This window comes from Podarcis tiliguerta (assembly GCF_965153285.1).
Source record: "Podarcis tiliguerta genome assembly, chromosome: 13".
Lineage (NCBI taxonomy): Eukaryota > Metazoa > Chordata > Lepidosauria > Squamata > Lacertidae > Podarcis > Podarcis tiliguerta.
In genome coordinates, this window is record NC_139546.1 from 50,887,709 (window position 1) to 50,910,894 (window position 23,186).

The 23,186-nt window shown below is 46.6% G+C and overlaps 1 protein-coding gene across 10 annotated transcripts in view; it reads left to right on the top strand.

The window, feature by feature from the left end:
- Positions 1-23,186, top strand: part of DLG4 (discs large MAGUK scaffold protein 4) — a gene marked incomplete at its 5' end in the record, with an annotated part of 134,807 nt that overhangs the window by 8,530 nt on the left and 103,091 nt on the right. For 3 of the 10 annotated variants that reach the window (XM_083410237.1, XM_083410221.1, XM_083410226.1), the window contains one exon: positions 4,716-5,403. The exons of 5 other annotated variants lie outside the window; for them this stretch is intronic. In XM_083410237.1, the coding sequence (XP_083266363.1) occupies positions 5,374-5,403 (30 nt within the window). Of the gene's footprint in view, positions 1-4,714; positions 5,404-23,186 lie in introns of those variants that run through there. 2 more of the 10 variants (XM_083410235.1, XM_083410224.1) reach the window with 2 other exon arrangements.

Here is a 23,186-nt window from a genome sequence, read left to right on the forward strand (position 1 = left end):
AGAGCAATCTTATACGCTAGTTCCACTGGAAGGGGATAAAAGATCCATTCTCTATACCTTCAGCATAACCCCTCAGTAATCATCTCTTGGCTGCTAAAAACTAGCAGGGAGGGGGACAGTTGGCTGGGCCAAGGAGATGTCGGCCTAAGAGGGAGATGACTGAAATTAATACAATTATTAATCATATGGGTAGGTGTCCCCCTCCAGTAATACTGTAGCTCAGGCACATCCAGCTTCCAAGAGACTGCGATCTATAAAAAAACTGGCAGTGACCCATTATATTGACCAGAGTTGTTAAGCTTTTTGGGGGGAGGATCAGCCAAAGTTTTCGAGCTTTTTTTGGGGGGGGGTGATTAGGGTCCCGCGATCGACCATTAGATCATGATCGACCAGTTGGGCATCCCTGCCCTAGCTTATCCTCTACAATTGATTGACAGTAGTGTGGAATTGAACTCTCTGCCATGGAGTGGTGGTCAGTAGCTTAAGGGTAAGACAGATTTATGGAGATGGAGAGAATCCACCATTGGCTTTTGGAAGGGGCTTCAGCTTGGTGACAGAATACATTTTTTGCTCACAGAAGGCCTCAAATTCAGTTTCCTCTACCATCACTTTAAAAAGACTTTGGAAGTGTGCTAAATGAGATGCCTGATGGCACGAGAAAGCTTTATATGAAACTCCCATGGCCAAGGGCAGTCTAGCACTGAACACCAGTTGCTTTTAGAGCCACAGCAGGTATGAGGACCCTGTTGCCCTTGTGTTCTGCTTGAGGGCTTCCCATTAGGGCACCTGTTGGAAGCTCGAGGCTGGCCCGGGTAGACCTTTTCACCTGATCCAACAAAGCTCTTCTTATGTTCTCTCTGTTAGTTTCTGAGGATGACGTGGTTTCTGTGGGCCATGATTTTTATTTGTCTCTGCACCCCCTTGTCTTGTTTTGTCAATTTCCTCTCAGCGCTCATGATCTCATAAGCCCTCTCTCATCTCCTTCCCCAACTGAACCTCGCTCCAGAAGAGAGATTATTCAGCCCCCCCTCCCCACAACTTCATAATTTTAGTTGCTGGTGTAAATGACTGTGAGAGTGACTTCACAGAGTTTGTTTATCCTGTCTGCTGAGACAGAGAGAGGATAAGAGGAAGGAGCAGCAGCCGCCAGTTTCAATGTGACAGGAAGGAAGTCCTTTTTCTAGGAACAGATTCTCTCCCTCCCAAGAGCTGAAGCAGTTTAGTGTGGGCTAAAGCTGGCTGGAGGGCAAGGTGCCAGAAAATTCTTGGAGGGTTTCATAGGGTTCCTCAGTGTCCTGGGGCAGTCTACCTTTCCATATGTAGCAAGGGAATGCTGCAGACTTCAAGCACTGGCTATGTAGTCCTAGGGCAGCCTTTGCTAACCTGGCATCCTGCAGACTGTCTGGTCTTAGGAGCCTGAATAATAATAATAATATCACTGCTATTATTTAGTTAGATGATGATGAATTTCAGTGCCAGACTGTCTGATTTGGCGAGCTGGATTATCATTATCATTATTGCATTTATTTGTCATTTACTACTAAACTGTCTCAAAGCTACTTACAGTTATAAAAACCTGCATGATAAAAAAACCTTAAAGTACATCATTAAGATAAAATAACATTAATTGATGGAACGTGCTCATCCTGTCGCAACAAAGAAAGTGATAAATCCTACCCCACCCTGCTGAAAGATGAACACCAATACAGGCGTGGGGGTCATCATACCCTGTGACCCCCCACATTGAGCCAAATGCATGGGGAAACAGGAATGTCTTTGACTGGTGCTCAATGGCTGATATTGCTGGAATTAGGTGCGTCCAATGCTCTGGGGAGAGCACTCCACAATCAGGGAGCCACCACTGAGAATGCCTGCTCTCATGCTGCCAACTTCTGTGCCTCTCTTGGAGGGGGCGGGGCAAGAAGAAGGGTCTCTGGTGATGAGGTAGGTTCATGTGGGGAAAGGTGGTCCCTGCGGGGATTGGGGCCCTGAACCATGTGAGGCTTTATAATATTAACAGTAGTTCAGGCAATCCAGAAGGGTTCGTTCTGTGTTTAGCTCCAGAATGAGGAACCTTTAGCTTTCCAGAAACTGTTGGAGTCCCCACTCCCATCAGCCCCAGCCAATGGCCTGGGATGATGGGAGTTGTAATCCAGCAACATCTGGAGGGTCAAAGGTTCCCATCCCTGGTATATATGAAGGCCAGCCAAACACCTGTTATGGAAGAATACTAAGAAAAGTATCCTGGCCGTAATGGGGAAGGGAGGCATCTTGGTGTCCCTCCTCCTATGAATTAAGATGGGGTACAACTCAGTGCTTGTGCAGGGGAACCTCTTGGGTTAGATCTCTTGCTCCGCCTGCCTTGGAGAAATTAAAAAACCCTTCCTAGAATGCGAGACATAATGCCTAGCAGCTGAAGAGTCTCTCAAGCTTGCCTCCTCAAAAGCACAGCCAGAATGTCTTGTCTCCCAAGACAGCTTGCAGGGCCAAAGCAAGTGCTCCTCAAATTTCGGCCCCCTCATCTGCTGCTCAGGGTCTCTCTAATCTGGCTGGCCTTGTACTCGCTTTGTCTTGCAGTAAGTGGGAAGGGCTGAAGTCAAATCAGTGACTGTTTTGGGGTTCCTGTTGGAAGTGTTCACCGGAAAAGAGAAATTTTAATAACATTTGGGAAGGGACTTCAGGGCCTGAAAGCCGCTGTGGGGTGGTGGGCCACCTATAAGAACCGAAAAGAAGAGTATAGGCTGCCAAATAGGACTTAGGGCCTCAAATAGCTGAAAGGGCTCCTCTTCTTTCCCCACAGATCCTCTCAGGTGTTAAGATCAGCAGAGAATGATCAGCTTTTGGTAGTTCCTCTGCCATCAGAGCTTTGGGCTGGTGGTTCTCTGGGACAACCCCTAAGTTAGGATCATGGGAAGCTGTACCTTATTCTGAGTTGGGCTGTAAATCTGTCTAGCCCAGTATTGTCTATACTGTCTGGCAGCGGTTCTTCAGGCAGGGTTTTTCTCCAGCTCCCCTTGAGATGCCATTGCGGATTGAACCTAGGACCTTCTGCATGCAAAGCAGATGCTCCACCACTGAGGGACAATCAGTCCCTAAGTTGTGGAATTCCTTCCATACAGAGGTGCACCTGCAACCTTCATGCCAGGTTTCTCCTCATATGGTGAAAATGCAGCTCTTTATCCTGACCATTGCCACCCGAGAATGATATATTTAGGACCTACCCTATTCTTGTGACTGTAATTTGGGAAGGACCATAGTGGTAGAGCGTTTGTTTGGCATGCAGAATGCCTTAGGTTCAATCCCTGACTGCAACTCCAAGTAGGGCTAGGAGAGACCCAGAGACTGAAACCCTTAGAGCTGCTGCCAGTCAGTGTAGACAGTACTGAGCTAGATGGATCAAATGGTCTGACTCAGTATAAAGCAGCTTCCGTTCTTCCTGTTTTAAACTGCTTTTTGTATTGTATTTCAAGATAGCTGAAACCCACACTGAGACCTTATGGTGAAGGGTGGGTAAGAAATCAAATATATTATTATTATTATTTATTATTATTCTGTGTACACACATAGGCACACATGTAAAAGCACACATACACAACATTTCCCATTTTCTGTCTGTCTGTCTGTCTGTCTGTCTCATGCATCTATACCTATGTATATCTACTGGCACATACTCCCTGATATTCTCTCTCTCTCCATTTCCAGCAGATCTTCTGTTTTCTGCCTCCCCCTCACTTCTGTGATCAAGGCATTTTAGCTGCAGTTTTTAAAACTCTCCTCCCTCCCACCCCAACATCCGTTTGACCATATATTTCTATCTCTCTTTTCATGGGCATATATTTTCCTGGCAGTTGGATCTGATCTTTTCTTTTTAGCCCTCCTGTCTTCAACTCCAAATTTAACCTATTGCAGTCTGTTTATGGGGGTTTTTTTTTGCAGGGGTTTGAGGGAGAGAATGTTAATGAATTCCTGGAGATCCTGTGTGTGTAAAGGTCAGATTTGTGGGGGTGGCATTCTTCTTCTTTTTTTACCCCCTCTCTTGGCTCCCAGGCAGCCCCCCACCATTTTATATGAGATATTTCCTGTTAGGTGTAAAATTAAATTGGTCTCAAGTGTGTGTGTGAGTGAGACTGTGTGTGTGTGTTACCCTCACATATACATATACTTGTGATTATCTTCTCCCTCCCAACCATTATACAAAGGAAGAAAAATCTTCCCAAATTAGATAAGGATCAATACCCTGCCCTGAAATATCACACTCAACGCTTGTGCATAAGCACTGGGTTCCCAGGGTCTCCCAACACCTTTTGGATCCCACTTCGTCACCACCACTTTCTGCCAGTTACATGCATGACCCATACTGGGTGGGCTCATATGACAAAAATACACACCTGCAGTCTCTCTCACACACATACAAACACACACACCCCACCAAAGTTCCTGATCTCTCCCTTCCTGATCCTTTCTGGACTTTGGTGCTGGAAAGAGGCACTTGTCTGTGCCTTTCACTTTCACCCACAATTGAAATTCAATCTCCCTCCCGCCAGCCTCTCATTCTACTACCTTCAGTCTCTCTGGCGCTGGGAGAGTTAACTCCCGGTGACGCTGCTGCCTCCACACACCGCCCACCTCCCTTGCTGGGCTGGATCCTTTCTGGCACTCAAAAGGTTAACCTCCTCTCCCTCCCCCCTTTTTCTTTGTGCCCCCCTCTCTCACTGCTCCATATTCCAGGTCCCTCTCCCCTCCCTCTGATGGGGAGCAGCAAGAGGGCTCTTCCTCTCTCCAATTCAGCCCCTACATCTTAGCGGGACCCCCCCTGCTCCTGGCCTTCCCCCCATTTCCCCCTTCTTCCCCCCTTCTCTCTATCTCTCTTCCTCCCCTCTTTTCCCACCCCTCCACCTTCTTTTCCACCTCTGCACCTCTTTCCCGCTGCCCATCTTGAGCGAAGGGAGCAAAGGACTCTGTTTCTCTGAGAACAGGCAGAGCCTCCTTCCTTTTTCCACCCTCCCCTTCCTTCCTTACATTCTGTCACTTCCCCCCCCCCCACTGTAAGCTCTCTCTCCCCCCCTTCCTTTTGGATCTCTCGCCTCTCCTTTCACACACGCTGCCTTTCATCTCTCGCATACTCCCAACTGGCATCCCCCCACCCTAACACACACACACACACACCACCCAGATGCCAGCATTGGCACCCCTAGGATACACCAAAGCGTAGCTCAGGGGCGGGTGGGACGTAACACCCCTGGTACCCCTCATCAGTCAGGGTGAGCTACCCAAGAACCATAGTTGAGGGGGGGGGCAAGCGGTAACCCTGAGCCCCGGAATATCTGATGTTCTACAGACCTTTCCCAGCTAGGTGCTTGAGTCAAGAAAGGGATGGACTGCTTGTGCATAGTCACTACCAAGGTAAGATTTGCCTCTGGAGGGGGTATATTTGTGCCATCTTTTGTGCTTCTTGTTAACTGTGGGGTAGTTTGCTCACCTCTGCAAAGGGTGGGAAGGGGAGGGGGGTAAGAGAGCTCTAGAAAGCCATGTGTATTTGTGTGTCAAGCGACGGAGCAGGGGCAGTTGCTGATGGGTGGCATGGAACAGCTTGGCAATGCTACTGGGTGCCAAGGTGGTCACTGGCGATAGGGGTGGTTATGATGGTTGTGGTAAGCAATGGAAGAGACTCCTCCATTGCTTGAAGTGGTGGGAGGAGGTCTCCAGAAGCCTTCTGTCTCTCCCATGAGCAGTTTCCATGGAGCCGATGGCTGCGTGGGATAAGGCTCTATAGGGTGATGTGGGGTAGTGGTGGTGAGATTGGGGAGGTGGAATCATCCCTATAAAGAGGCAGGAGGGAGAGAAATGGGGTGTTGCAGCGGCAAAAGGTGGTCTCTTTACTGCTGGAATGTGAGGATGCTGGCCCTGGTGCTGAATCTTTGGTGCTCTCCGTGGTGCTGAAAGTGGATGCCACAAGGCTTGTGTCTTAAAGAGCTTGCAGCTAAAGGAACGTGCCCATGATGGTGACGGTGGCGGAGCACTGGGAACACAACACACTACTAGGCTTACATTGGGTGCAGGTGTGTGCATGTTTGTGCATGCACACACACACATTGTACAGCTCCAGAGGTTGCTGGGAGGTTTGTGTGTGCGGAGGGGGTGGAATGGACCCGTTCCCAATTCCACTTTGAAATATCTTAGGACTGGAATGGTTCTAAGATTAGGGTTAGTGGTGAAGTACAGGTCAAGGGTTGAGGTCCCTCTCTGTTTTAGCTGTCTTGCTAATGGGGGCTCTAGGGCTTTGCCATAAAAGTGTGTGTGTGTGTGTGTGTGTGTGTAAGAGAGAGAGAGAGATGCTTTTGCTATGCAGTTTCATTTGTGGGGGGGAGGTTGGGGTCCTTCCCCAAGACAACTCAGCACTGCGTTATATGTGTGTGTGTGTCGGGGTGCTGGGAATTCTAGATTTGGGCTACTGGTCTTGAGAAAACTTGTCAATAGCTACAGTATTGAGAACTGAGGAGTAGGTGCTTCTCTGTCCAATCTGAGAGCCACTTGAGTCCTATATAAGGTAGCAAGGGGACCCATCCATTTCCTTAGTGCTCTCCATGGACCTTGGTGCTCAGCAATTTCTGGCCTTGCTTTCCTAGTCCCTCTACCTCCCTTCCCTGACTTCTTTTCCTGGTGCTGTGGGTGGGTGGGTGGTGGTGGTGGTCGTTGAGATTTCCAGGCCTCATTCAGGGCCTGGTTCTGAGTGGGTATTGGGAATTGAACTCTCCCTTTCTCCACTGGACTAGGATTGAGAGCTGCCCCTGCTCTTGGCTGTTGGAATAAAAGGGTTTCCCACAGGTGTGTGATGGAGGTTGCCAGTGGGGTGGGGGTAAGAGAGGAAGGCCTGCATGTGCCAAGATGGGCAGCAGGAGGGAGAGCAGTGTTGGGGGGGAGTGAGGGAAGGATAAAAGTCTGGCATCTTCTGATGCTCATCCGAAAGTATTTGTCTCTTAGCAAACTCATGTTACTTCAGAGAACAGCAGATGGAGGAAGCATAAGAATGCACCACCTATGAGGGAGGGTGGGGGGAAGCTGTGGAATGCAGTGTCTTGACAAAGCAAGATCAAGAAACCTTTCTTAACAAAAAAAGAAAAAAAGAAAAGCATTCCGCATTGGGTTTTCTGCCCCTCCATGGAAACGCAGAGCAATCCAAGATCCCATCAGGCCTTTGGAGAATGGAATGATTCAGTCCTGATTAGTCAGGGCGGGGTGAACATTTAATTATAAAATAAGGCATTGAGGTGGGTGGGTGGGGGGAGAGTGAATGAGTCTGTGGGGTGGGGGTGGCCAGGCTCCTGGGGTGCACAGTGAACAGGTGTCGCTTTTGGCTGAGATGGCTTAAAGTGTAGCTGGCTTATTGGGGTTTTTTTTTTGAAAAAAGAGTGGGGTGTTGAGAGTGCATCACCCGGGGTGTATATAAGTGTGAGTGGGGGGAGGGGGAGAGAGACAGAAATAGCACCAAAAGGAGCCATTTCGTTCCACCCGTCACACACACACACACACACACACACAATGCTTGCGCTAAATACCACACTCCAACTGTACATGAATGCTGATTTTGGGGTGTGAGTGAGGAGGGTGGGGTGGTAGAAGAGAGAGAGGTTGAGTGGTTCGAGCGTCTGATAGGAACCAGTAGTAGAAACTGCAGTGGCTGTCCGCTTCCAGGCGGAAGAGGAATTTGGGGTGGTGGTGGTTGAAAGGTGTAAGTGCAAATAGGAGGATGAGAGAATGTCTGGGGTTCTCCCCCCCCACAAAAACCCCAACAAATTTTCTTGGTATTAGGGAAAGTGATAAGGTCTATTTGAGAAGTGTCTCTAGGCCGCATAACTGAAAATCAGGGTAGGGGGCTCTGTATGATGGGTGCCTAGATTGATTTTGCTGCGGAATGTAAAGCAGGCAGTGGAGTGGGTGGGGAATGGCGTTAATAGGGTTGGGTGTGTGAGGAGGGGAGACACAATCTGGGGCAGCTTTTCCCAATTGGATGCCCTCCAGATGTTGGGACTACAACTCCCATCAGCCCTAACCAGTACTGACTGGGGTTGATGGGAGTTGTAGTCCCAAGATCTGGAGGGTGTTGGGTTGGGGAAATCAATTCTACAGAGACTGTAAGTTATTTCTTAGCCCTGAATGTGAGGGTATATCTACATTAAATTGTGCAGACACACAACACATCTGTAAGTGTGTCTGAACACTGTGAGGCATAAGAATAGAGTGCATTCTTTTTTCTTTTTCTTTTTTTAAAAAGGTTTTGGGGAGGGGGAGTCTGGTTTATGGAGAGGGAGGGCTCTCAGCATAGCAGCAGGAGGCCCTGGCCCATCGTGAGAGGGACAACCCAGTCAGATGGGAGGGGGAATAAGTAATAAAATTATAATCAATTTTATAAGTCACTGGCAAGAGTGAACAATAGGTTTTCTGGGGGAGAGGGAATTGGACTTCCACTGAAAACAGCCTCCCCCCACTTTCCATAAATTGACAATGGTCCATTAATAATGGATGTGGGCACTGGGAGTGATTGGCTGGGGCTTTACTTCCTGAGGCTTCATCCATCTCTACTCTTATCAGATCTTCTAAGGACTGGCCTTGGATTCTTTGCTGGTTAAGTGCGTGTGGAGGGGTGATGAATGTGTTGAGGAGGGGCGGGAGAGAAGGTCCCCTGAGATTTATTAGATTGGTCTTTGCTTCCTTATGTTCCAGGCTAAGGGCCTGATCAACATTTGATGGCTTCATGGTATTTGTCTGCCATTTGGGGTCTTCAGGGGCTTGGCTAAGCTTGGAAACCCACTCTTCAGAGTTGACCAGCAAGGTATTAAAAATAGAATCCAGGGAGAAAGTTGGGTTGAGTTAAGCCACCCACAGTGAGCTGTGTGGGAGTGTTCTTGCCTGCCTTCCCATTCATAGTTTTGATCCATGAAGACTTCTTAAAGTGTCAAGAGCAGGTGACGTCAGGAGATTTAAAGGCAGGTAGTCTCTTTTTTCTTTTTTCCTAGGGGAGAATTTTTTAGAGGCATTTCCTGTGGACAATCTGGTCAGAGTTCTAGGACAAATGTGGGGAAACATTTTTTGCCCGAGGGACACATCTCCTCATAGGTAACTTTCTGGGGGTCAAAAAGTCTTTTTCAGACAAGGGGAGAATTTTTTAGAGGCATTTCCTGTGGACAATCTGGTCAGAGTTCTAGGACAAATGTGGGGAAACATTTTTTTGCCCGAGGGCCACATCTCCTCATAGGTAGCTTTCTGGGGGGCAAAAAGTCTTTTTCAGACAAGCAAAAACACTTGAGATGGGGACAGGGCAAGGCTGGTGAGGGGTGAGGCCTTGGGTGTGTCCTGAGGAGAGTCCCAAGAGCCACATACAGAGGCTTAGAGGGCAGCAATCGGCCCCTGGGCTTGCCGTTCCCCCTCCTAGGAACATAGGAAGCTACCTTATACTGATTCAGATTATCTAGATCAGTATTGTCCAAATAGTTCAGTCTATATAGCTCTATGGTCCATAAAGCACAGTATTGTCAACAAAGACTGGCAGCAGTAGCTGTCCAGGGTTTCAGACAGAGGACATTCTGATTCTTACCTAGTGATGCCTTTAGGGACTGAACCTGGATCCTTCTGCAGGTAAAGTAGATGCTCTGTATTGGTCCTCTAAGTTGGCATCAGAGTGTGTTAACAGTGGTGTCTGGATCCTGCCCAGTTTGTATGTGTATTCTAGAGGCGCCAGGAAAGTCCCCCCTCCCACACTTCATTTTAACAACTGGAGTAGAAATTTGCCTTGAGGCCTGTGAAGATGGCAACTTGGAATCATCTAGATGTAGACAAATGCCTAGAATCAGGAGTGCAAAGGTGTTTGATATCAATCAGCCATCTTTTCTAGTCACTTGGTTAGGAATATAGGAAACTGTCGTTATACTAAGTCAGACTATTATCACCAATGGTACACTGACAGTGGCTCTCCAGGTTGCAGACAGGAATCCTTTCTCACCTGTACCTGGAAATGCCATATGGGATTGAACCCTGGGGCCTTCTGCATGAAAATCAGCTGTTCTACCAATGAGTTTGGGCCCAATCCAAGCTAATGAGTTTCAAGATTTTTGCATCTGTCTTGAATGCATATTGGTGGAGACTGATTGATCCAAGTAGAGCATTTGGGGTGGATGTAAAAGTGTGAACAGGTTCAGCTTTCCTTTCTGGAAGGCCTTGGATTTAATGCAGGAGTGGGGAAATCTGTGTAGTTGCCAGAGTTACAACTCCCATCATTCCTGAACATGCTTGGCTGAGGCTGATGGGAATTGAGTCAAGCAGCATTTGGACGGGTGCAGGTCTCCCATTCCTCATCTAATGTCACAATATAGGGTTATTAATTTATTAGGGAGGTGGGTGCATTAGTACCAAGGTGCTTTAGGTAAATCACATGGGGGATTTGATTACACCCCTTGTCAATGACCAGGATGGAAAGTATGTTTTTTTAGATGACTAGGTGTTGGGCACGGAATCCTTGCTGGGCTATTCTGAATGCTTTGGGCAGAGATTGGACTTGAAAGTATCTAGCCATGGCTATTGTTTCTTTCAAGCTAGGGAATCAAAAAAGGCAGAGGGGGAGGACCCTCTACCTCCCCTAGACTTTGGAGGGTAACTTGTAGATTGGGGTAGGAGGGGAACCTGTGGCCCTTCATATATTGTTGGGCTCCGGTTCCCATAAGCCTCAGCCAACAACAGCAATAATCAGGGATGATGGGAGTTGCAGTCCAGCAACATCTAGAGGGCTGCTGGTGTCTAGAAGGGGATAGACACATTAAGAGGCTTCTAGGGGTGCTGTGAAGGACCCTGCTCAATCTCCAATGGCATATCCAGGTAGGACCGGGGATATCCCTTGCCTGAAGCCCTGGAGAGCTGCTGCTAGTGCAGAAAATATCTACCTGGATGGGCAAAGAGCATGATTTGGAATAAGGCAGCTTCCTATGTTCACTTCTTCAGATAATTAGCACAGGGCATGATCCATCTGGACATTTTTCCATGCAAGGTGCAGTTACAGTTCATTTTTCTGGGGTCTTTGTGAAACAGCGTCCCAATGGATCATGACTATTATGGCCTGATGGTTTGTTGGTCCTTCTTCATGGTGTCCAATATGATCTGCTTGCCTCTACTGAGCTCTTTCCATGTATGTGCTAAAATTTCTTGGGGCTGGTGGTGGGAAGAGATTTATTTAAAAAGTGGCAGTCTTGTAGATCAGTCCTCATCAAGGCATCCGAAATGTGACTCCAGAAAGCTGCTAGGTAGCCTAGAATAGCACTTCCTTTACCTTCACCCTTTTTTCTTGTTCTCTGTCTCTCCAGGCATGGATTATTTGTGAGAGTGTGGTGTTCTTTAGCAGCTGTAATAAGATGGGGGTGGGATAGGGCATCCGGTTGGTTGGTGACATTTTGTGTGTGTGTGTTACATGCCTGTGTGGCTCTTGCCATTGATAATCTGGATTGGGAATGAGTCATCGTGTGTGTGTGTGTGTGTGTGTGTGTGTGTGTGTGTATGAGTGACAAGGAGAGAGAAACTCACAGTAGAAGAGAGATTCCAAAAAAGAGAAATGCTTCTGAGGATGGGTGAGTGAACCGGGACTGACCTGTGACCACTGCCCCCCGAAGGTTTATAAATGATTTGGTCCAAGAATTGCTGAAAGGGGGGCTTTGCTGAAATTTAGAAAAGGACCTTGAGCTGGCAGAAGGTGGGTGGGAGGTATCATGCAGCCGTATGTGAGAGGGGGAGGGAAGTACCGTAAATGAGGCAATTTGGAAAGGCTCAGTCTCAGTGAGAATTCAGCCACAGGACCTGTTTTCAAGCATTTGGTGTTGGAACAAAAGTCCTCCTAAGGGCATTTAGGGAAGGTTGTGGTTGTGGATGCAAAACACCCCAGAATCCACCGGAAACTTTATACACATGTGCACACACCCACACAACACACGTGTTGCATCCCAGCAGGTAGATCTTGGGTATCAGTCAGTGAGATTGGCACATCTAGTCCAGAGTAGATGCCTTTCAAACACGTATGCTAATAACCACATAGGCAATCTGGCGCACACATATTTTTTTCTTGATATCAAGAAAAGCTGGATGTATTTATGATTTTTAATTGTATATTGTACTGTTTTATTTTAATAATCTTTTAATTGGCCTTAAAGCTATTTTGGAAAAGGTGGGATGTGTATGTTTTAGAGAAAACAACTTATGCAGCCCAAATAGACCTTGTAAAAATCTTCCATTTTTGCTCATGCTGTCTATTTTTTATCCTTTTCCCCCACCTAAGGAACTCTGGACAGTTTACGTGACTCAACTGTCCCCTCCCATCTCAGCAACCCTGTGAGGTAGATTAGTTGGAAGAGTTGAACCCATCAATTTCACCCACTGCATTTCATTGATTTGTAGGAATTTCGACCCAGGTCTCCTCTCCTGCCTGGCCCCCGCAGTCCAACATACTTTCCACTCCACTGATGCTTTAAAAATGTATACCGTTAGAAGTAGTATTCAAACTCACTTGCTTTTTAAAAAAGCATTTGCTGGGAACATGTATTTGACATTTTTTTAACTCTTTTGTCTTCAACTGGTGGGTCAGGACCCACTAGTGGGTTGCAGCCTGATCCAAGAAAAGGGTCATCTAAATGCATGTTGGAGTTAAAAGTGGGTCCTGGGTCTGAAAAGGTGGAAGATACTTGTTTTAACTGACTTTTCCTCCTCTCTGTCCTACATTTGGAGGTGTGAATGGTGCGAAGGGCTGGTCAGTGACAGTGTCCATGGTGGTTGTGGTGGAGAGGGTCAATGTCACTTTCAGCATCTTGTCTGAAAATGCCTTGAGCCTGTTGGAAGATCTGGCATCCTCAATGGGGTGGGCGGTCCAGAGCTCAGTGGTGGAGCATTGGCTTTGCATGTCAGAAGTCCTTGATTTACTCGCCAACAGCCTCTTCAGATGAAAGGGGCAGGGGCAGGCAATAAGAAGAGAGACTCTCCTCTCCCTGAGACCCTGAAGAACAACTACTAGCCACCCTCCCTCTATCCACACCATACATTGAAAGCATGTTCAAAGCATATGACTTCCCCAAAGAATCCTGGGGACTGTAGTTCCGCCCTCACAGAGCTGCAATTCCCAGCACTTTTAACAAACGAGTGCTCATGTTTCTTTGGGAGAAGCCATATGATTTTAATGTGTCTTTAAAGGCAAAGGGACCCCTGACCATTAGGTCCAGTTGTGGCTGACTTTGGGGTTGCGGCGCTCATCTCGCTTTATTGGCCGAGGGAGCTGGCGTACAGCTTCTGGGTCATGTGGCCAGCATGACTAAGCCACTTCTGGCGAACCAGAGCAGCACACGGAAACGCCGTTTACCTTCCCGCTGGAGCGGTACCTATTTATCTACTTGCACTTTGAGGTGCTTTCGAACTGCTAGGTTGGCAGGAGCAGGGACCGAGCAATGAGAGCTCACCCCGTCGCGGAGATTTGAACCGCCAACCTTCTGATCGTCAAGTCCTAGGCTCTGTGGTTTAGACCACAGCGCCACCCGCCTCCGTTGTGCCTTTAATTTCTTTTAAATATATGGTGTAGATCTGCATAGGCAAAACTAGAGTAGATGGAGGGATTGCCTGAGTTTTGGGACAAGGCAGCTTCATAGCTTAGGAAAAACCAAGGGAATGCTGGCAGCAATCAATCCAGTTTTTGCTTATCTAGTGAGTGGGTTACCTATACCATGACCCATTTAGTTGCTCTTGTATGGGTGGTGGATATAGGATTATAGCTGTGAGGTTTGCTCTAAAGGGAAAGAGGGTGGCTAAATCCCAGATTTTTATAAGAATGGAAAGGTCACACAGGAAGCTGCCTTCTACTGATTCAGACACTTGTTCAGTATTGTTGACTGGCAGTGGCTCTCCAGGGTTTCAAGCAAGAGGTCTTTCCCAGCCCTACCTGCAGATGCTGTTGGGGATTGATCCTAGGACCCTCCTGCATTCTACCACTGAGTTTCCTCTGGCTAGGTAGCAAGCTTTAGAGGTGCAGCAAATGCTTTGGCTAGCTGTTTGCATATCTCCTCAGACAAGTTTTGACAAGCCTTCTAAGTTGAGCTCTTCGTCCCAGTCTACATCTGTACTGGAAAAGTTTTAAAGACGTTTTAATCATTTTATCACTTCTTGTTTGCCATCATGGGCTCCTTGATATGAAGGATATAAATAAAAATAAAAATAAACTTCACTGGTTAGGACTGCAAGCTTTTGGTTTGTCCTGGAGTCTTCTTCAATGAGCTGTGTTTGGTATAAGATAGTGACTGGCCTTTGAACCAAAAGGAGCTGTTTTTGCCAACAGGGTGGCTTGGGGTGGCAAATCCTTGGGAGGCCAATGATTTTAAGAGATTTCTATTCCAGAAGTGGATGTTTGTGATGTTTAATTGGTTGATGGGCTTTTGTTTGTCAATAATAATAATAATAATGCAAATTTGGCAATAATGCCCCCCAAATATGATTGAAAATATGCAAACTAAGTGTTCAGGGGTCTTGAATAGAGTATTTCTGTTGCAGCCATTAGAGTTTCACCAGACATTCTGTGTTTGTCTGGAGTGATGGTGGATGAGAACAGTGCTGGGTTAGGTGATAGTGAGGTGGATAATGGAAAGGGACTCAGACTGCAGAGGACATGTTTGCAGTCCTGTTGTGTTCTTGCGTTGTTTTCAAAGGTTTCCATGCAGGCAGGAAGGCAGGGCCTCTGTGTCCTTTTACATCCACCATGATAGTCGGGGATCAACAGGTGAGCGTTGCAGTGTTGGGGGAAACACTTTGTCAGCTGGTTTCTACTTACCGTACTATGCAGCTGCTATGGGCCCTGAGTTTTTGTACAAAAAGTGGTGGTGGCCTCAAAGAGGACTGGAAGCTTGGGCCGCATTTGTGAGAACAAAAGCTAATGGTGTTTTGCAAGGAAGTATGTGCCTTATATCTCTGTGCTACTTACATGCACTCCACTGACAGGAGTACGTTCTGTGTCTTCTCCTGACAAATGCTTTTCTGAAGTTATGGGAAGCGCTCAGGGAAGTGATGGAAATATCTCTGTCTCCCCAGCAGCCCTGGTGTGTGTTGAAGATGGCCTGCAATGTGAAGCCAGTTTTTATTGTGCTGTGCTGTGCAGTGCTGTCCTCCCCCCAGCCCCCACATACCTGAGATGGAGGGCACATTATGAATGAATTTCCTCCCTGGGCCTGCAAAAAATGCTGGCTGCCCCAAGGAGTCATTGGAATGAATGGGATTGTAACAGTGCAGACCAAGGATCTGCGAAGCTATATTCATGAACAGAAGCAGCAGACAGGGGATAGCTTTAAGAGAGTCTTCCTCTATGCAAGGCCCTCTAGATGTTGCTGGAGTCCAACTTCCAGTGACTACCATGGCCAAGGACTGCACCAGTTTGGAGAAGGTGGCTTTAAGATATTTAAGGGGATGCGGCCGCTAGTGCTGGAGATGAGCCAGATCTACCCAGCTCCTGGGGGAAACTTTCTCCAAAATAAGATCAACTGAAATGAATGGGACCCACGCCTATTTATCCCAGTGGAGATCCAGAGCCCTACTGGATCAGGCCAATGGCCCATCTAGTACAGCATCCTGTTCTCACAGTTGCCCTCTGGAAATCCTCAAGTGGGATCCAAGCACAAGAGCACTTGCCCCTCCTGTGGCTTCCAGCAACTAGTATTCAGAAACATTGCTGCCTCTGACTGGAGGCAGAGCATGGCCATCCTGGCTACTAGTCACTGATAGCCCTTCCCAATCCTGTATCCATGTTGGTGGCCTTGGATGCCTCTGGAGTGAGTTCCATAGTTTAGCTTGCTCAGGAGACTGTCCACATGAATTCTGCTTCAGATCTGTCTGCCACCCTGAGTGGCCCCTGATCCTCCTCCAAGGCATTCACCTTTCTGTACCTCCAGTTCCTGCCCACACCAGCCCTTTATATTATGAAGCCTCTCAAGGAGGTTTCATATGCGAAGAGCTGTTATGGCTTACAGAACAAGGCAGGGTTCAATACAAGCTACTCTCTCTCACCCAAACCCCCGGTGCTACCAGCAGAGGTTGGGGTGGATGGTGGTGGGGTGTCCCCGTATCACAGCTGTTTGCTGTTTTAAGGCAGAGGTGGTGATAACCACAGGCATGAAGATGTGTGTTTTTGAAACCACCCAAATTTTGGTTCGGGGCGGTAGAGGGTTGTGCAACTGTTTTTTGACAATTGCGAGGTAACTAAAACACCTCAGTCCAAGGGGTGAGATTGACGAAAGCTTCCTAAGGCAATGCTCAACTCACTTCTGATTTCGAAAGCAGTCTGCGCCACACAGGTTCCCTCTAGAAGTTTTAGACTACAGCTCCCATCATCCACTAGCCAGCTGAGGGATGATGGGAGCTGTAGTTCGAAACATCTGGAAGGTGCCACATTGGGGGAGGCTGCTCTATCCAGTTTCTTCCTCCCTCCCCCACTTTTATCTCTCTTCTCAATCCTTGGCCGCCTCATCCCAGCACCCTCCCCCCCTCCTATCAGCCTCGGCTGCCTCTTGGATGCCATGGCAACCAGGGATAACTGGATCATGAATGCGTAGGGGGGGATTATTTCAGGCAACGTACAGCAACACCCCCCTCCATTTTCCTGTGTAGGCCCTTCATGCTCAGTTCCATCCAGTTCCCTTTCTACCCACCCCAAGGACTCCCAAAGAGATGGGGGGACACACATGCTATTAATTTGGCATGGGGGGGAAGAGGTTAAGGGCTTGCTTAACTTCCAGGTCACAGATAAATCCTGTTTCCAGTGCCCAAGATGAATCCTGGAAGCAGGTAGACTCAGCCCATATATTATTATTATTATTATTATTATTATTATTACCACCTATCCTTCAGGTCCCAGGGTGGGTTACAACAATTTAAAATTTCTTAGAATATACCGTACATATTTTTGCATACAGTTTGGACTAACATGCACATTTTTGCAAGTGTTTTTCCTACTACAATGCATTTTCACCAACATTATGCATTTTTTATGCCCTACCATGTTTTTGTACACATTTGTTGGAGAACTGCATGCAAAATTTGGAGAAGCAAAAATTTCAAAGAATAGTAGTGTTTCAGTTTGTGTTTTGGTTTGAGGAGTGTGAATTAAGTGGTTTCTGATTCAAATGTAAGGCAAAATTAATTATTAGTACTATTATTGCACTTAATTTATTAATCACCTTCTAATCCACTGTCTCAAGGTGATTTACAAATAAAACAGTAAATTTAGCAATTTATTAACAAAATAATTAAAAACAATTAAAAATACAACAGCAAATACATTTTAAAAATGATTAAAATCCTAACAAGTGGACATTCATAGTAAAGAACCATTTATCTAGCTGGAAAGCTTGTTGGAGCAAAACATGTCTTCAGCTATTTCCAGAAGTGCAGATAGTGGTTGCCTGTCACATCTCGACAGGAATGCTCTTCCACAGAACAGGGGCAGCCACACTACAAACCCTCCTCTTGACTGAAACTTATTCATTCGTTTCTATCATTTATATACCACCTTTTTCTCCCATGAGCTCAAGGTGGTGTACATGGTTCTTCTCCTCAAATTATTCTCACAACAACCCTGTGAGGTAGGTTACGCTGAAAGAAGACAGTGATGTGCCTAAGGTCACCCAGGGAGCTTCATCGCAAGTGGGGATTTGAACACTACCACAGACTCAACTTGCAGGAGAGACTTTTGTGCAGATTGAAGTAATCAACTGGGTGTATAAAGGGTACTGTGATCTCTCAGGTAACTTGGTCCTGAACTGCACAGGGACTTAGTACCAACACCTTGAACTTGTCCTGGTTAGCAGATTGGCTGTGAGTGCAAATCATGCAAGCAGGGTGTTCTATGCTGGTGATAGTTTGCTTCCTGAAGCAATATAGCCACTGTGTTCTGCACCACCTGCAGCCTCAAAATCAACCCCAAGGGTAGCCCCACATACAGCACACTGCAGTAATCCAGTCATGAGGTTACCAATGCATGGACAACTGTGCTCAAGCTATCCTGATCAAGGAACAGCCAATAACTGGTTGGTAAAGGGCACTCCTAGCCACTGAGGACACCACCTCCTGTCACAGAACTAGATTTAGCACCCTTTCTCCCCCATTCCTAGTCCCTGAGCACATATAGAGTCCAGAAGCTTAGATTTTTTATTCCTATATATATACTAGTCCTGTCCTGTCTTCCCACAAAAGTAAGGGTGTCGTGTTATGTTGCACTAGCAGGGCAGGGAAGAAAGTTAAAGGAGGTGAATCAGTTGGAAAAGTCTCAACTTCTTATTAAGATCTTACAAATGCTTCTGAGGAGAAGGAGGCAGAGGCAGAGGCATCTCAAACTGCCTTGAAACTCAGCAACAAAGACACCTGCTTTACATTTGACAGTAGCACGGCAGGTAAATTACCTGTTTTGCATGCAGCAGCTCCCTGATGAGAGGCCTCCCAGCGGCCTGATGAGATCTCTAGGCAGTGCTGGGAAAGACCCCTTGTCTGAAATTCCAGTGAACTTCTGCCAGTCAATGTACACAATACTGAGCTAGATAGACCATATGGCTTGACTGTATAAGCCTATGTTGTGGTGCTGCTCCAGGGAAGGCCCTGCTTTCAAAAGCACTAGATCAAATTCTAGATTGAGGCCTCTCCTGAGGATACTAAGAACTGCAGGGGTTCCTGTGGGAGAATATCATGTGTGAATGCAGCAGATAACTTCAGAGTTGTGTGGGGATTGTCTCCTGATTCTTCTTGGCCGTGACCCACCCATTTTAATGACCCTTGCAGCAGACTGTCCTTTTTTTTGCTGTGATTCCTCTCCAGTCTCCTAGTCATTGTTACAACAACCCTGTAAAGTTATGGATGAGATGACTGATGCTGGGCTTGGGGTGGGAGACTGGCTGAAGGGCCAGCTTGTGACGTCAAACAGGGACTTCTGCACCAAATAATTAATACTTAGCATTTACAGTGCCCACATTTTTCTTCCCACCTTTCATAAGGTTCTTCCACTAACCCAGTCACCATATTTTAGGCATTCAGGCTTAATTTTAGGCATTCAGGCGCTGTGGTGCCTAGGACTTGCTGATCAGAAGGTCGGTGGTTCGAATCCCCATTACAGGGTGAGCTCCCGTTGCTCGGTCCCTGCTCCTGCCAACTTAGCAGTTCGAAAGCACATCAAAGTGCAAGTCGATAAATAGGTACCGCTCTGGCGGGAAGGTAAACGGCATTTCCGTGTGCTGCTCTGGTTCGTCAGAAGCAGCTTAGTCATGCTGGCCACATGACCTGGAAGCTGTACGCCGGCTCCCTCGGCCAGTAAAGTGAGATGAGCACCACAACCCCAGAGTCGCCCTTGACTGGACCTAATGGTCAGTGGTCCCTTTACCTTTACCTTTATATTTAAATTATGCTGGGACTAGATATATGCTGCTGCTGCTCTGGCAGTACAGCCACTACATCTAGTGCCTAGCGTGAGGGGCAAGCTCATAGGTAGAAAATACAAAAATGGAGGAAAGACCGGCTAGCCCACACTATCCCTAGAAACTTCACCAATGTCCAGCAATCAAGGACTGCTGGTAACAACATCCACATGCTGCCTGCAAATGAAGGGAGCCAGTGAATTTATGGCAGTGAGGACTAGCACCCACCCCACTCCCTATACACACTCACACTTAGTTTTTTTACACGCTACAGCAGGGGTAGCCACTATAATAACCTCCAGATGTTGTGGACCTCAACTCCCATCATCTCCAGACAGTATGGGCAGTGGTCAGAAATGAGAGGAACTGTAGTTTAAAAACACCCAGAGGGCTACCTCTTTGCTAGAGCTTCCCAATGGGACAGCTCCAAACTAAGAAAGCATGAAGGGGACCATTCACCACTCAGCCTTGGATAGGTGGCTAGACAGGTAGCAGGTGCAGTGCCCACTGTGGCACCAGGAAGGATATAGGAGTCTGCTGGAGCAAATAGGTTGACAGCCCTTTGCAGGAACCATGCTGGACACTGTTGCTGTCGCATGGGGTGGACCTCCCTTGTGGCCTGCGCAAGACAGGGCGTGGGGGGGGGGGAATCTGTACCTGTGTGCTCAGAAGGAATCTCCATGGGCAGAACAGTTTTTCACACACAGGACAAAGCAAAGATAATAGTTTGAGTTCCTCACTTGAAGTTTAATAAATTTATATAGTATGACAACACAAATGGAAATCATTAATTATGCAGCTGTTGATTAAGGGATTATTATAGTAACTGAAATGTAACTGACATTAATAAGATTATGGAACTCAGAAATGCGGGGAGCCCCTTTATCTAAATTGTATTAATTGGAAGTTGATTGGCATTTGAATGATTGTATTAATTGGGAGTTAATTGATATTGTTATAATTTGGCTATTGGGGGAATATTGGAAAACTAATAAAATTTATTTGGAAAGGAATCTGTACCTGTGGGAGAGTAGCCTGTGTGGATCAAGGCAAGACATAGAGGAACAAGAAAGAGGCAGCTTCTCGAAGGACATGTAGGCCCTAGAGCTGGATGTGCATATGGTGTTTGTGGATGCTCTGCCAGCCCTCCTGCCACAGTCTTCCTCCACCTTGCTCCGGTGATGGGGAGACTGCTGTGATTGTGAGTGCTTCCCTCCTGGAGGTTGCAGTTAAAGAATGAGGCGATATCCACTAAAAAAAATTGTGAAACTTTATTTCAAAAGTCTTTTTTAAAAAATAAAATTTTTTGTAAACTCAACAGAGTTTAAGAAGAACCACACATCATAAAATTATGTGTCTGGGTTGGTTTAATAAAGGAGAAGTCTGTTGATGGCTACTAGCAATGATGGCTAGCTCTGCCTCCAAAGATAGGGGCTGCAATTTTCCCAACTACCAGTTGCTGGAAAACCCAGGAGGGGAGTGCTCATGTGCTCAGGTTCTGCTTGTAAGTTTTGCACAGGCATCTGGTGGGCCACCATGAGAACAGGATGCTGGACTAGCTGGGCCATCAGCCTGATCCAGCAGGCTCTGTTTATGTTTGCCTAAACAAACAAGATTTTAGCAAGCATTAAAAAGCAAGGCAACAAAGGTGCTTGCCTGACACAAAGAAGCAAGCGAGTTGTCTAGCATAGTTCCTGCCACACTAAAAGTTTGATGTCTCACAAGCATGGGGTGAACATTTTGTGGCACTGGTAAAGGTGCCAGTTCCACAGATTGCTGTGCGGTCAAGTGGGCACATATGGGTTGAGGCAATACTTCAGGTAATCTGGTCCCAAACTATTGAAGGCTTTATAACATCTCGAATTTAAGCCCAGCAGCATACTGGCAGCCCTGAGAGACAGTTGCAGCAGTTAGACATTATGGCCAGCTTCTCCAATCTGATGACTTACTTGTATTGGACTAGATTCTCTCCCCCCCCCCACCCCAATCAGCCTCCATCCAGTACAGAATTATAGTCCAAAACATCTGGAGGGCTCCAGTTTGGGGATGAAAGCTGCATTGTGGAATGTGCTTCCCTTCCCCTAGTTTATCCAAGTGATATGCTTTGTGTTTTCTTGATTGTTTTTGTACATGGTGATATTGATGTGATTCAATATGATCCCATTCTCAATATGGTTTGCGCCTGCAAAATGTTGGGGCAGATAGACGGCTTCATTTCCAGTTGATGCAGGTCCTATAACTGCCTGCTGAAATCCTATACCTTTTTATACCACAAATGTTCAATTTTATTTTTTGTCCAGCCTCTGTGGCAGACAGAAGTGTCCCTCCAGATAGCAATAATGCATTGGGGAAGCTTCACACAGCAACTAATGAAGCGGAATGATGTGTGGATGGTCTAGTGGCACTGTGGTCTAAACCACTGAGCCTCTTGGGCTTGCTGATCGGAAGGCCGGCGGTTCAAATCTCCACGATGGGGTGAGCTCCTGTTGCTTGGTCCCAGCTCCTGCCAACCTAGCAGTTTGAAAGCACACCAGTGCAAGTAGATAAATAGGTACCGCTGCGGCAGGAAGGTAAACAATGTTTCTGTGCGCTTTGGCACTCATCACGGTCCTCCATGCGCCAGTAGTGGTTTAGTCATGCCGGCCACATGACCTGGAAAGCTGTCTGTGGACAAACGCCGGCTCCCTTGGCCTGAAAGCGAGATGAGCACCGCAACCCCATGGTCGCCTTTGATTGGACTTAACCGTCCAAGGGTCCTTTACCTTTACCTTTTACCTAGTATAAATGCACCCACTAAAGCACTATTACTCTCTGCCTCTTGACCTTATGCAGGTACCATCATTGTACTCTTTTAGACACATCTGCTGAATTTTTTTCTGTTTCAGCAGGCCTACATGATTTGGTTGTATCTGATTTTAATTTTTCTAAAATGTTTTATTGTTTTTTTTTTAAACATTTAAAAAACATTTGAAAGATATTTTTTGTTTATTTTTTATTACATGTTTTAATCGCAAAAGTGTTTGCTGCCCTGGGCTCCTTTCGGAGGGGTATAAGTTTAACAAGTAAATAAATGACATGTTGCAGAATACACTCACCAAAAGTCATTGGTCAGGAGGAGGCCTTAGTTACAAAGTTCTTATAAGTGCTCTGGTTGCCTCACTTCAGAAAGGGTATTGTAGAGTTGGAAAAAGTTCAGAAAAGGGCAACCAAAAAGATCCAGTAGAATGGAGTAACTACCCTATGAAGAAATGTTGCAACATTTGGGACTTCTATAAAATAAAAAGGTGAGTAAGAGATGACATGATAGAAGGCTATATAAAGGTTCATGGCATGAAGAAAGTGTCTAGAGAAAGGTTTTTCCCCTTTCTCAAAACACTAGGACCCATGAACAGTGTTTGTAACTCCCATTGTTCTAGGCACATTTTGCGACAGGGAATTGCATTAGAACCGTTTCTGAGTTCTGGGCGCAGTACTGCACCTAAGATTTCAGATTAAAACTGCAGAGTGGAAGGAAAGGAGGACCTTTTTCTGCCTCCCCGCGTCCAGCTACTCTCTGAAGACTGGGGAGGAGACCCTCTTAAGAATATTAGGGGGGTGAGCAGGGGAAGGATTAGTCCATGTGAAAAACGAACATAATATTTTAGCTGCCGTTCATTCATTTTCAGCTTTGTATTCTTGTTGTAAAGAAAAAGCGCACCTAGACATTCTGTTGTTGTTCCCATAACCTGGGTT